At 38.0% G+C, this 13,679-nt stretch overlaps 2 protein-coding genes across 3 annotated transcripts; one reads left to right on the top strand and one right to left on the bottom strand.

Annotated features, from left to right (window-relative positions):
• Window positions 1–86: 86 nt before the first annotated feature.
• syce3 (synaptonemal complex central element protein 3) lies at window positions 87–2,222 on the bottom strand. Of its 2 annotated transcripts, XM_088344268.1 has the most exons (4): window positions 2,146–2,222; window positions 1,936–2,026; window positions 1,618–1,723; window positions 87–1,534 (listed from the first exon to the last, which is right to left on the bottom strand). In XM_088344268.1, exons 3-4 carry the CDS (start codon window positions 1,721–1,723, stop codon window positions 1,368–1,370), a joined length of 273 nt encoding a protein of 90 aa, XP_088200394.1. In that variant the 5' UTR covers window positions 1,936–2,026; window positions 2,146–2,222; the 3' UTR covers window positions 87–1,367. The 2 variants fall into 2 exon arrangements, with proteins under 2 accessions (XP_088200394.1, XP_088200393.1); XM_088344267.1 differs by lacking the exons at window positions 1,936–2,026; window positions 2,146–2,222 and having other exon boundaries at window positions 1,618–1,919.
• Window positions 2,223–6,188: 3,966 nt separating this feature from the next.
• On the top strand, window positions 6,189–8,665 carry foxi3b (forkhead box I3b). The gene is made up of 2 exons (XM_088344265.1): window positions 6,189–7,037; window positions 7,943–8,665. The coding sequence occupies exons 1-2, from the start codon at window positions 6,437–6,439 to the stop codon at window positions 8,509–8,511; spliced, it is 1,170 nt and encodes a 389-aa protein (XP_088200391.1). The 5' UTR covers window positions 6,189–6,436; the 3' UTR covers window positions 8,512–8,665.
• The last annotated feature ends 5,014 nt before the right edge of the window (window positions 8,666–13,679 follow it).

Below are 13,679 nucleotides of genomic sequence, written 5' to 3'. Positions count from 1 at the left end.
ATGGGAAGGAGTGCTTGTACTTTTTGCATAGCTCCACCCATCCCTCCCACTCACCCAATCAAATGAATAAGTTCTCTTCCGGTGTTTTGGCGTATTTACAGTTCTGTGGATTCATCATAAGGTATCTGAACACTGAACACAGATTACATAGTGAACTTTTATATAAAGGATTCTTTAGCGTTGTACAGCTAAAACGAGTTTTTTTTTCCCCATTTTTTTGTGTGACACCTTGACTGTAAATTGTAGTGAAAAACGTGCCATATATATACTGCGAAGTAATCATTTGTCAGTAAGTTTCGGTCTAGCTTTACGTGTAACTTAATAGGATAGATGAAACAACTTTTGGACAAGATGGAGAAATTGTGCATGCAATCAAATCTGTCTCTGAGCCACAGATACTCGTAGAAAGAGCCATATATGGCTCGCGAGCCATAGTTTCCCGACCCCTGGTCTAATGTGTGAAAATTTCTCCCGAAGGACATCGGTTCAGTAGGAACCCTTGATATTTTTAAGAGGCTAAAAACTTTTTTATATGGATTTTAATTGATAATTTGTATTTAGTTTGATTTATTTAAATTCTAACCTTTTCCTGTATGTACTTTTTTTACTTCACTTTTTTTCGTTTGCAGTTGTTTTTTTCAAATTATATTTTACTGTTATTATTTCAGTGTTGCTTCATGTTGGTGGTCACACTGAATGGGTGTGGCTCATTAGCTGAAAATCCTAAAGCCATTTGCTGCCATCCCTATACAGTGTGGAAAAGGCTCCCCTAGGTCCTTTTCCTCACATGGTTAGTCTGTGCCTTGCCATAATTTCCATCAATCCATCCATTATCTGCACCGCTTATGCTCAGTAGGGTCACGGGGGTGCTGTAGCCCATCCCAGCTATCTTGGGGCAGTGGGCAGGGGACACCCTGAACTGGTTGCCAGCCAGTCGCAGGGCATACAGGGACTATAATTTCATTTATATTAAAATGTATTTTGTTTTAATTTTATTTTAACCATTGTGTTCCTATTAGGTGTTTTGGCGTGTTGGGTGGGGATAAAAGATGGGGATTGTTGTACACAGAATGTTTTTATACAGCAAGTTTAGAGGCAACTAATTTCCTAAAATTGCTTCACAAATACATTTGATTTGATAAAGTGGTAGGGTGGCAGGTATGATATTCTGCAATAACTTAGTGACATCACAGGCAGATGGCATTCTTGATCTGAACGTGTACTTTTATTATATATATTTTTATACTGAGGGTGAAAAACGTATTTCGACAAATTCCATGCAACGGTTATGAACAAGTGAACAGATTTCAACTTTAGCTTGACCATTGCATGAGAGGACTAAATAACTTAGCTGCATTATATGAAATCTAATTGTCACATCCGAGTGCATCAGTGTGAGCCACGTCCTGCACTGCACCCCCTTCAACTGCGTTTGAGCATTTGTGGCGAGCCTCTTCGAGAAACAGAATTGAGCCCCAAAGTTCGGGGTTGGTCCGCAAAGCCACCATGTCGTACGCCATCCAAGTCAGCTGCACTACAGGTGGACACAACTGCATTTTCAGGCCAACTCATTTAAGGCCGTCATAGTATTTCAAAATTAGTTTAAACATTCTGTACCGGATATGTTTTCCATGTCCTCTATCATCCTTTCCAAATTCTTGTCGAGTTCCAACGAGTTGTCGACGCCCGTTTGGTGCCCAGAAGGCAATGTCGAGTCGGCCATCTGCCGAACAAGCCGGCAAATTTCAAAGTAATTCGGAGAGAGACGTCGTTGCGCCATTTTGGTTCACGAAGCTAAAGTTCACGATGCTACACAAACATGTTCTTTTGGCTTCACATAAATACACGTTCTTTTAAGAATGTCGTAGTAAAATCAACAAACAAACCTCAAGAAATAATTCATATTTTAAACAGCACAATTAACATATTTACTACCTTTAATGACGATTTATACAGTCGACCCAGGCACTTGACAGTTCTGACGGATGGAGGTGGGCGGCACTGGACGTTGTTGAAGTATGAGTAACTAGAAATAATCACAACAATAAAACATTGTTTGATCTTTGTGGAAAATGTATTATTTTTAATTGTGAACGACTAAGAGGGTTTCTCTCTACTAAACGAAGCTATGAAAATGTTCCTTACCGCTGATGCCGTTGCGCCTGATCAGAAGATATGTGCACTTGTAAAGTGCAGTACCATGCGGGCAGAGATGGGTAGTGTAGCCAACAATTTTACTCGAGTAAAAAGTACTGTAACGTCAGAATAAAAGACTCAAGTAGAAGTAAAAAGTAGTCATCCAAATAATTACTTTCGTGATAGTAAAAAAAAAGTTAAAGTAAAAGTAAAGTGAAAAAACTACTGAAGTACTGAGTAACCGTAGTAATGTCTTAGTTATAGATTTGTTTTAAACAACCATTCAATCAGTTCACCAAATCGTCCAAATCTATCCCATCAACAATACATTACATTTAATAAAAAACAATAAAGGTAAATTCAAGTACGTAATCAAACAAGAAAATAATAGCAGTATAAATCAAATAAATAAATCAGGCACAAGTAGCTCATTTAAAGCCCCAATACGTTTTTGTAACAGGCTCTGCAGGCAGAACAATAAGCTAGTCCAAGGGCTGGTAACCCAGAATGTGGAAAGAGTTGTATTGACCAAGTACAGAATTTAAAAGATTGAAAACTATTTAGGAGCCGCAATAAAATTAAAAGCCTTATGTAAGCCTTGAGCAGCATGGGAGATGAGTGGTTAGCACGTCCGTGGCACAGTTCTGAGGTCATGGGATCAAATCCTCCTGTGCGGACTGTGTATGTTCTCCCCTTGCTTGCGTGGGTTTCCCCTGTCATTCCGGTTTCTTCCCACATTCCCAAAAACATCTAATTGGCCAGTCCAAATTGTCCCTCGATGTGAATAAGCGAGTGAGATGTCTGTCTCTGTGTGCCCTGCGACCGGCTGGTAACCGGGTCAGGGGGTCCCCTGCCCACTGCCCGAAGACTGGTGGGATGGGCTCCAGCACACCCGCAACCCTACTGATAATGGATGGATGGACATATAAGCCTTTTAATAAACGCAACATATGCTGTATGTATCAATTTGATCCTTCTATCTTAATGACTAAGTTGTATGCCGCACATCCTATGGAAAATGACGTAAATACTCTGATGTATGATCCCGCCTCCAGTTTAACTTTGTTACTATACTACCATATTAATGAATCACGGATTGTTTAATTGTTTTGATAAAACTAAAGAAATGCGATCCGATTTTTGATTGCATTTTTATGTTGATGATTGGGAAAAATAACATCAAAGGTGCATAATGTGCCCCTTATTTAGCCACGAAAAAAGAGTGAAATACAATGCAGCATGCATTTATAAAAATAGAATAGCAAACTTTTGACAATTTAAAGTAAATAAAAATCACATTAATACGGTTTAAGTTTGATTTCTGTGCAGTTGTTTTCATACCTGTCAACCTCCATGGCTCCATGCCCTTACAAACTGTTGTATTTTCCCTTACAAAATACAAAATAATCTTACACCACATTTTTTTTTCAAACGTGTTTATTTATGTAGTTTAACATGTTATATTGTACATGTGTTTCTGTATATCATATATATATTGTTAAATAAAATTTTGTTGTGAGATACTGAGTTGCTCGACATGAATGAGGTTTATTATAAAAAAAAGTTCAAAAATTAAGTAGCTTGGACGTTCACTGTAGAAGGAAAAAATACATGCAAATATAATGAAGCAGAATAATAAATTTTCTTATTCAAATTATTTAATTTTCTGCATTAAATTATTGTTGGTAATATACTGATTAAAGGGATAACCACAAACCTGTCTTTTTTCATTTTCTTCTTTTATACTTCCTTTTTTTTCTTAACTTCTTTATACAACATAATAATTCGTAATATAATGCATCAAAGCAAGTGAGCCGTTTGAGAGCCAGCTCTCTTTAATGAGTTGAGCCGAAAAAGCCGGTTCTCTAAAAAGAGACGGACTTCCTTTCACTATACAACTCGAACTCGTTTGACTTGATTGATTTGCCGTTTCTTGATAGTCGGTGTATACCGAATGGTAACCATAATTGACAAATTTGCGTTTATCCGTACAGATTTTCTTGTTCGTCGTCCACGTCTTAAAATGCATAATAAATGTACTTTGTACGGCAAAAACGTACAAGTTGACAGGTATGTGTTATTCTCTTTTTTAATCTGTGTGCTCTATGGCTGGTCATATATCCGCCAGATTGCTTTAATACAGCCACCCGCTTAGCATGCGACGTTGGCCCTTTAAAAGGGGCGGGGCTTGGGCCGCATAGGGGTTCTCATCCAGGGGACACCAGAGATAAGAAAGGGCTCGGAGAAATGCGAGTACTTGCGTGGAAGGGATGTGAATAATAGCTTCAATGTAGAGCAATGTTGCGAAGTAAGAGTATTTTTTCTTCATTTACAATTCGACTCAAGTAAAAGTGAAAGGTATAGTTATTTAACAATACTCCCAGAAGTACAAAATTTCCCAAAACTCAATGTAACAGATTAAGTGTAACTTATTACGACCCACCTCTGCATAAGGTGACACATTTTTATCATTGGTATAATGTTCGTTGTATTTGTAGTTGACGTCCTAATTGGTATAATGGCGGCGCCCTCTGGCTGCGGCTGCATCGACCCGCTACAACGGGTCAGGTGTATCGACATTTCGTTCTGTGTACATCGTTACAAAGAATGACAATACAAAAGAAATTATTATTATTATTTTTATTATATATATTTATATATCTCATCTCATCTCATCAGCTGCACCGCTTATCCTCAGTAGGGTCGCGGGGGTGCATGAGCCCATCCCAGCAATCATCGGGCAGTGGGCAGGGGACACCCTGAACTGGTTGCCAGCCAATCGCAGGGCACACAGGGACAGACAACTCACTCGCTCATTCACACCTAGGGACAATTTGGACCGGCTAATTCACCTGAAATGCATGTTTTTGGAATGTGGGAGGAAACCGGAGTGCCCGGAGGAAACCCACGCAATATATATATATATATATATATATATATATATATATATATATATATATATATATATATAGATATATATCTATATATATATATATATATATATATATATATATATATATATATATATATATATATATATATATAGATATAACAGGGATGTACAAATACATTTTGTCTACCAATACTGAAAACCGATAACTTTTAGAAAAAAAACTAAATGCTAAATTTAAAATTAAAATCAAAACACAAACAAAATCTGATGACTTTTAAATGTATGTTTTTATTTTTGTTTGAAATTACAATAGCATACCTGTCAACCTCAGTCAATTGCTCCACTTATTAATTATTGCAATTCCCCTTTTTAAGCAATAATAAACCTTACAAGCACAATTATTTACTCACAGCAAGACATATTGTGTAGAAAAAAAAACAAGGATCATTTCTGTAAACAAGTTTATTTTATTTACCAATTAAACAACACAATTCTTTCAAAAGCTTTCTTAGTTCTTTTTTTTACTTGCAGTAAAATTTTTGTTTCTTATAATTAGCAGAGCAGGACTTCCTGATTTATCTTCGTTAGCAATTTACGATGATGTCATCGTCTGCTACCAGTGACCGTGAAAATCCGGATTTGAGCTGAAGTAGGCAAAACGAGATTAGTCTTTAAAAAAAATCCCATAGAAAAAGTGTTCAATGGAGTACAGGATTTAAAAAGAACTCAGAATTTAAAAAACACAGTACAATAATGAGAAACATAAATGCTTGGAATCTTTCTAACAATTTATTGGGTCTATTTCTTTCCTATTGGGCTTATAACTGTGACATATTATGCCGTTGTTGTTTTACTATCTGTCATAGTTATGTTGATCAAAAGATATGAATAATACTACAGAATGCCAGCAATGTTCACCATTTTTAAACAATTTACATATTTATAAAAAATTCCATTTGCCTTGACAACAAAATGTCTGAGTTGAGGCTAAAAAAAATAATTGATTTCAACCTGTTTTTCAATTGAATTGATGAGACTTAAATTTTGTTTCACTATTGCTTGAGTTATAAGAAAATCAACTTAAGCAAGGTTGAACAAAACGCCTCAGGCAACTGCTCAATCCCTAGGGAAAAAAAGGCAGAGTCATGTAAGGGAAGAGCCAATCAAACGAAAGAGGCGGTGTTTCCAAGGAAATAGATATAGCAGGTATGACAGTTGACATTTGGACATAAACCAAGGGCAAAGCTGACAAGCTAAGAGAAGAGAAAATTAACCTTGTGACCAGCTCACAAATTTCAACAGCTTGCCCTGAAAAAAGAAACTGGAAGGAAGATTTTAATACAGAAATCGAGGAAACGAACCTGTCAAGCAGCTCACATCAAGGTGGGAAGGAACCTTGCTTGTACAATGTCAGCATTTGAGGCCCAGGAACATTCGCCTCCTCGTTGCGGTCCCCAGTTCCCAAGCCTTGGCCAGGAGCCCCCTGAACTAAGCTTGTACAGTGACTGTTACTACCCCCCGCCCTCCCTACCAAGCCCTCAGCGAACTACGCCAACCTCGTACGAGTTGGCTGACTTCAGCACTACTTCGCCAAACCCTTACCTTTGGTTTAATGGATCTGGGCTCAACACGCCATCATATCTTAGTACTAACGGCCCACCTGGGAACCCTGGGCCCCCCTTCGTCCCACAGCACTATGGTATGCAGAGGCCTTACCTGGGCTCAACTGGAGCAAGTGGCCCAGGAGGTGAATTGAGCTGGTTCTCCCTCCCTTCACAGGAGGACTTGATGAAGCTAGTAAGACCACCATATTCTTACTCGGCTCTTATCGCCATGGCTATCCACGGGGCCCCTGATCGCCGGCTGACCCTGAGCCAGATTTACCAGTACGTTGCAGACAACTTCCCCTTCTACAACAAGAGTAAAGCGGGATGGCAGAATTCCATCAGACACAACCTGTCATTGAATGACTGCTTCAAAAAAGTACCAAGAGATGAGGACGATCCAGGTAACATTTCCCTATATTACACATGTGTCGAACTCATGGTCCAAATGTGGCCCGCGAGAGCTCAAAATATCTGAGCGTGTAAAAAAGAGCAAGTCAGGGAGTGATTTGACCAAAAACCTTTCCCACGATGCCCACTGAATGTGATATCCGCAAAGTAACTTCTTGGTGACTCTGGACGCTAGTATTTCATATCGATGCCAATGAGTGGAGAATTTAGAAATAAAGGATCCCCAAAATGTCACAGATGTTTTAAATTGTTTTATATAGTGATATTTCTACATTCAAGATTAATTTGTAGAATTGCTTGTATCTTGAGCGAATGTTCCTGATTTGACTGATAATCAACTAATTTGTTTGCTTCTATGAACCATCCAAGTTAAACTAAAATAGCTATAAAAGACATCTCCCTGATTACTAAAAAACATTCAAATAGTAATTGAGGAAAAAAATCCAATAACAAGATAATAGTGATACTTTAAAGCCTAATGGCAATGTTTGCAAATTCTCGTTATTTGGAATTGCTCTTATATGTCAGGCGAAATCTGTGCTTGAAAGACATCATTTGTCTAGAATTTCTTGTAGCTCGAGTGGCTCGTAGGTTGAGGTATCACTGTATTTTATAAAAAAAACATACGATATATGTCTAGTGACATTTATTGAATACAACTGTAAAGTTTGTGACTTAATGAATACATTCACTGTTATTTTACATGAAGGAATAGTTACATTTGTTTTAAATACCAATTACATTAATTTACATTTATAAGTTTTATCTAGCCCTTTCAAAACAGATGTGGCCCTCGGTGAAAATGAGTTTGACACACCTCCTCTATCAGATATTTTTATTAAACATTACGCTGTATTTTGTTTTTTCATTTACTTTTTTTCAAATTCTTACTCAACAGGCAAGGGCAACTACTGGACACTTGATCCGAACTGCGAAAAGATGTTTGACAATGGAAACTTCCGCCGCAAAAGGAAGAGGAAGTCTGACACCCTATCTGGGGTTGATGGTAATTCAGTTGCCCCTGAGTCAGGTGAAAGTGAGAGGGGGAGCCCCAAACACTCCTCCACTGCTTCCCTGAACGTCGCTGCCCAGACGCCAGACAGAATTCCTTCGCCATCATCTTCCAGTGCTGCACCTTGTCTGAGCAGCTTCCTCTCAGATATTTCTGGAGGATCACCGAATGACGTAGGTGACGCATTGAGCAGACCCCAGCAGGTCAACCTCCCCATAGACGGGCCACACAGGCTTTTGCAAGCCCCAAGTTATAGTAGCTACTCTCCAAACTCTGCTGGTCGAGAGTGGCTTCCACAGGTACAAGCTCCTACGATGCTCCCTTCTTCACCCACCCATTCTTCACTAGGGTACAATAGCCCCATCCTCAGTCAATACAGTGCGTCCAGTGGACACTTTTATCCTACGCTGGGCTCATCAGGAATCATCTACCAGCGTGAGGGAACTGAAGTTTAACCCAACATTAATTGAACCGATGTTTTAAAGCAGAGTTGTGCAAACTAAGCCCTGTCAGTCTTCTGAATCCAGCCAGCCAATTGTTAAAAAAGGTAATGATAATATGTAAGAAATGGAGAAAAAGAAAGACTATAAATAAAGTTTTGATTTGGTACCACGCTTGTCCCCAGTGTCCCCAGCATTTAGATAGCAGGCTAAATCTTTCTTTACTTTTGTATTTACTGGGGGTTCCTTGACACTAAACCCATCCAAAGACACCTGCGGTGGCCTAAAGTAAAGTAAAGTAAGGTTTATTCCGCCGTTTTGGAACACACACACACACACACACACACACACACACACACACACACACACACACACAAATCTTAATGAGTAGTTTCAATAAATTTCGATTTTGATTTAGATATATTACATTTAGAGTAGATATTTAAGGCAAAAAAAAAGACTTTTAATGCACATTATGAATTTTATTTTTAAAAATAACTTTAAATATTTCTTAGTTGCAAAACGAATATGATTAAATGTTTGGTTGATAAAAAAAGAAATATGAATGTTTATTTTAAAAAATGCTTGGAATTGGAAATGTCTTTTTAAAAAAGCTGTAACGATGTGAAAACTTTGATAGGCCTACATGATGAAGTGTTTGGATTCTAGACTGAATACCTGTCAACCTCCATGGCTCCATGCCCATACAAACTGTCGTATTTTCCCGTCCAAAATACAAAATAATCGTAGACCATATATATATATAAATATATATATATATATATATATATATATATATATATATATATATATATATATATATATATATATATATATATATTTTTTTTTTTTTTAATTTTTTTTTTTTTTTTTTCTTCGCAATCATGCATGATGGGAAATCCCCAGGCGGCAGACGCATGCTTACAGTAGCATTAGACTGCTCGCTTCGTTTGCAACGAAAAAAACGATACCGAGATTGAGGCTTCCACGGCGAACTCCTTTGATTTGATTGATTTGCCGTTTCGTGATTGTCGGTGTATAACGGATGGTACCCATAATTGACAAATTTGCGTTTTTCCGTACAGATTTCCTTGTACGTCGTACTCGACTTAAAATGCATAAAAATACGTACTTTGTACGGCAAAACCGTACATGTTGACAGGTATGAGACTGTAATAGTAGATACAAAAAATAAAATACCTGATTTTTCTTTCTCCTGGGCCAGCCTTTTTTTCTGAATTCATTTTAACCCAATGCTGCCTGTGACTGAAAAAGTTTGCCCACCCGTTTTAATGGCTCTTCACTTTTGCAGTAGAGATTAGTTGCTAGAACACATACAGAAATACAAGCGACACACACACTTTGCGCTGACAGAGACAGTTGATGTCTCATGTGTGAGACAAAAATATAAAACACATTAGATTCCCACAGAAACACCTTAGTCAGCAACAATGAGCTAAAACTGTCTTGTAACAGTCAAATCCAGAGTCAGCGAATATCCCCACTTTAGTTGGTCATTCTCAGAGCTGACTCGTTTTCAACTGATCTGAGATCCGATCTGCTGACATGAGTCCGTTTTCGCACTCCTGTCTGTGATTCCTTGATGGTATCATGCAAACACAACGTCCAGGCAGCAGTTTAGATGAGCGGTTAAGTTACACCTATGTGTACATTATATTCATGTGAACCAATGTTGTTTGTTTTGTTCCTTTTAAACTCATCTGATGATCTTCCAGGAGTCTTATGTTCTTTGTAAATATGTTATTGTGTCTTTTAATTTTAATCCTTTACATCTGTTAATGTATTCCTGAATCAATGTAAATGCTATGTCATTTTTTTATATGAATAAAATAATTTTGACAGCCGCATTAGCCTCTTGTTATATTATTTGTACTTTAAATAACAGGAACTGGAACGCATAGTAAAACACCCAAAAACACAATATGAGAGAAAACTTCCTGCTGAAAAGCAATGACCGGCGGATTAAAAGTAGTGGGTCACTGAAACCTGATCAGTGTGTGATTACTTGTTTTAACAGATCTACTCAAATGATAAAGGGGAAAAAAATTCCCATGCTGACACTTCTCTTCCTGCTCACAAATATCTTACCGCCAGGGTCGTAAGGGCACCACAACCTGTGGTGTGTCTTTGGCAAGTACAACCTGGCAGCGTCCATTTCACTCCAGGACGTATTTTTGGGGTAGGGTTTGTTTCCCACATAAAACAGACAGTACTGGTTACCAGTAGCAGGAGAAGCCTGATCTGACTCAGACACAGCACCTTCATCATCTTGTCGTCATTGTTTTTAGGTTTAAAGCGTCATCCTGCTGTTGTGAGATGAGCCAGACCTCGACAATGAGGATAGCGGCATTTGTGTTTCAATACTGATACTACACAGCTCAAAAACTATGCTAAAAGGATCAAAATTATTTCTCAGATAAATGTGCTCATTTTAGATATTGTTTTCTATTTCAATTACAAAAACAATGCAATCACGCCATTTTAGCCAATTAAGCCTATTTTAGGTACGACATTTTTTAATTTTCTTAGAAATACTAGTTAAAAAAGACATACAAAAGAAAAATGCACTCAAACTAATCACAGTTGCAATCACAGTGGGTAAGACTTTTCTCATAATGCTGAGGCAAAAGTTATTTTAAAGTTATGCCAAATACCTAATTTGACTAATATTTGTCAACAATGTTCACTATTCATTTGCTTGCAATGAAAAAAATCATTGACAGATTTTTTTTGGGGGTGTGGTAACACCGTAAATGAAAGAATCACATCCAGTAACATTTCATTTCGTCACTTTTGTCAACACTTAAATAACTATACAGTAAATTACAAGTTTAAAGATGAACAAAATTCCTATAAAGTAAACCCAATTAATATGTACTATTAACAAATGATCTGGACTCAATATTAATTTACCTTGGTGAGGTTGCATGCACTAATACTATAACATATCCATATATAGTAGGCTTGAAATACTTGTACAATATAGAGGCCCATACACCACAGTGAACTACCCATTGATAAATCTGACCCTAAGGCATTTATTTACCCTGAAACACAGGCAGCATGACATCCATTTACACCATACACAGAATGAAAAGAAACAACGAAAAAAGAAGGAAAGACAGCCAGAGGAAAAAAACAGGGTCTGAATAATATTATACGTGTATGGTTCCAAGCTGAAAAGATCAGCACTGCAACATTTATTATAAACAGATTTTAGAGCAATAAATATATATCATTGGAGTAAAAGAATCCCTTTAAAAAGTTTTTTTCAGGCAAATTATTATTCCTCACTTGCAGTGATACCAGACGGGTGTGTGGGCCGGTAATTGTTGCTCAGCCAAATATTTATGCAAATCGTTCTTTTTCACCTTTGATATACACAAAGGAGCGGTGAAGGGTAGAAACATCAGAAGAAGTGTGGCAAATGAAGAGAGATTACAGTCCAAGCATGTTACTTTCCTGACTGATTTTTTTGCGCTTCACACTCTCTCCAGGTTACAAGGTGATAGCGCAAAGTCTTATACATTAGACGTGTATTTTTCGATCAGTGTGCCGCAGGAAATTGCTCGGTTTTATCTTTGCAAAAAAAGCATGCCACTGTTTAGTGTATTTCTTTTTTTCCAGTTGTCATACATTAACTGTAAATTCCATCCATATCAGTAGGTGGCAGCAGATTCTTATTTTATTATTGTTTATATACTTTTTCTTTGCTCATATGGTAGTACAGAGACATATATTTAATTACTTATTTTGTCCAAGAAGCTGTTCAAAATTCCTCCTTGTGTCTTGGGCAAGAGTAGCCTGGCGGTACGCATCCCTCTCCAGGCTGAATTCTTGGGTCGGGGTTTCCTCCTCCATATGAAATAGTTTTGGTTTTGATGGTTACCAGTTGCTGATACAACACCTGGTCGCCATTGCTTTTTTGGTGTAAAGCAGGGGTGTCGAAACTTTTCAGAAATCAGGCCGGATGTGGTAAGCTGAAGATGTGAGAGGGACAACTATTCATTCTCGCATTCTTTCAACAGTCTTTAATAAACTCACCCTCCGTGTAAGGTTTGCAGTGCTTGGCAATCTGCGTCACGACCTTGTAGCTCGCATTTGTAGCATTTTTATTTGCACTGCATAATCTCGTGAAAAAGCGCTGCTGTGGCTTAAAAAAAAGCTTCCAGATGCCTTACCTTTTCACAGCTTTTATTTCCAGTTAGCTTTTTGTAGTCGGCATGTTTTGTCTGGCAGTATTCTTGATATTATATTCTTTAAAAACAGCCAGGCAGTTTATGCAGAGGCAGTTGTTTTGGGAATTGGGTGAAAAAAATACTCACATTTCTGCTTGTCCTGGAAGCGGCAGTCGTCACAGTCAACTTTCCTTTTTTATTCACAGTCGCCATGTCAGAAGTTCGGTGGGCTATAATTCTCACAGAAAGCCAAGGGCAAGGTTGCCAAAGAGCTACTGCCACAATCTGGTGAAATGGTGATTTTTTTTTTTTTTGTACAAATTTTTTTCTTACTAATTTCAACATTACTGGTAGGACACACATTGTTATTTTACGACAGAAGCCAGTAAACATTTGATAATGGGCTGTAACTGGCCCCCTGGCTGGACTTTGAAAATGGCTGGTGTAAAGTGTCAAACCACCTTTCAGAGATGAGCTGGACATCGGCATTAACAGGCAGAGGCAAGTTTCAATTTTGATAGACACTTTTTTGTCCTGAGACTTTGATTACGCATCATACATAATTACACATTGCATCACTTGTGGCTTTCATATCTTTGTTGAAAAACAAATTTTGGGGCAGGTGAGTGGTTAGCACGTCTGCGGCATAGTTCCAAGGTCATGGGATTAAATACAGCTACCAGCCTCTCTGTGCCGAGTTTGCCTGTTCTCCCAGTGCTTGCGGGGGTTTCTTCCAGGCACTACAGTTTCCTCCTACACAACAAAAACTTGCGTGTTAGGTTAATTGGCCGGTCCAAATTGTCCCTAGGTGTGAATGAGCGAGTGAGTTGTCTGTCTCTGTGTGCCCTGCGACTGACTGGCAACCAATTCAGGTTGTCCCCTGCCCATTGCCCGAAGATAGCCTGGATGGGCTCCAGCACCTACGTGAATAGTATATATATATATATATATATATATATATATATATATATATATATATATATA

Source organism: Urocampus carinirostris, chromosome 9 (genome assembly GCF_059441175.1).
Source record: "Urocampus carinirostris isolate Australia breed hairy pipefish chromosome 9, RoL_Ucar_1.0, whole genome shotgun sequence".
Lineage (NCBI taxonomy): Eukaryota > Metazoa > Chordata > Actinopteri > Syngnathiformes > Syngnathidae > Urocampus > Urocampus carinirostris.
Note: the sequence above shows the minus strand (reverse complement) of the source record. Positions and strands in the feature narration are given on the sequence as shown.

What these genes read in the sequence shown, in the direction of transcription:
- syce3 (XM_088344267.1), bottom strand. Translation starts at nt 1,780, where the DNA reads ATGGCGCAACGACGTCTCTCTCCGAATTACTTTGAAATTTGCCGGCTT. An exon ending in GGACATGGAAAACATATCCG is followed by an intron (nt 1,535 to 1,617) that starts GTACAGAATGTT and finishes GTCCACCTGTAG; the next exon opens with TGCAGCTGACTTGGATGGCG.
- foxi3b (XM_088344265.1), top strand. Translation starts at nt 6,437, where the DNA reads ATGTCAGCATTTGAGGCCCAGGAACATTCGCCTCCTCGTTGCGGTCCC. An exon ending in AAGAGATGAGGACGATCCAG is followed by an intron (nt 7,038 to 7,942) that starts GTAACATTTCCC and finishes CTTACTCAACAG; the next exon opens with GCAAGGGCAACTACTGGACA.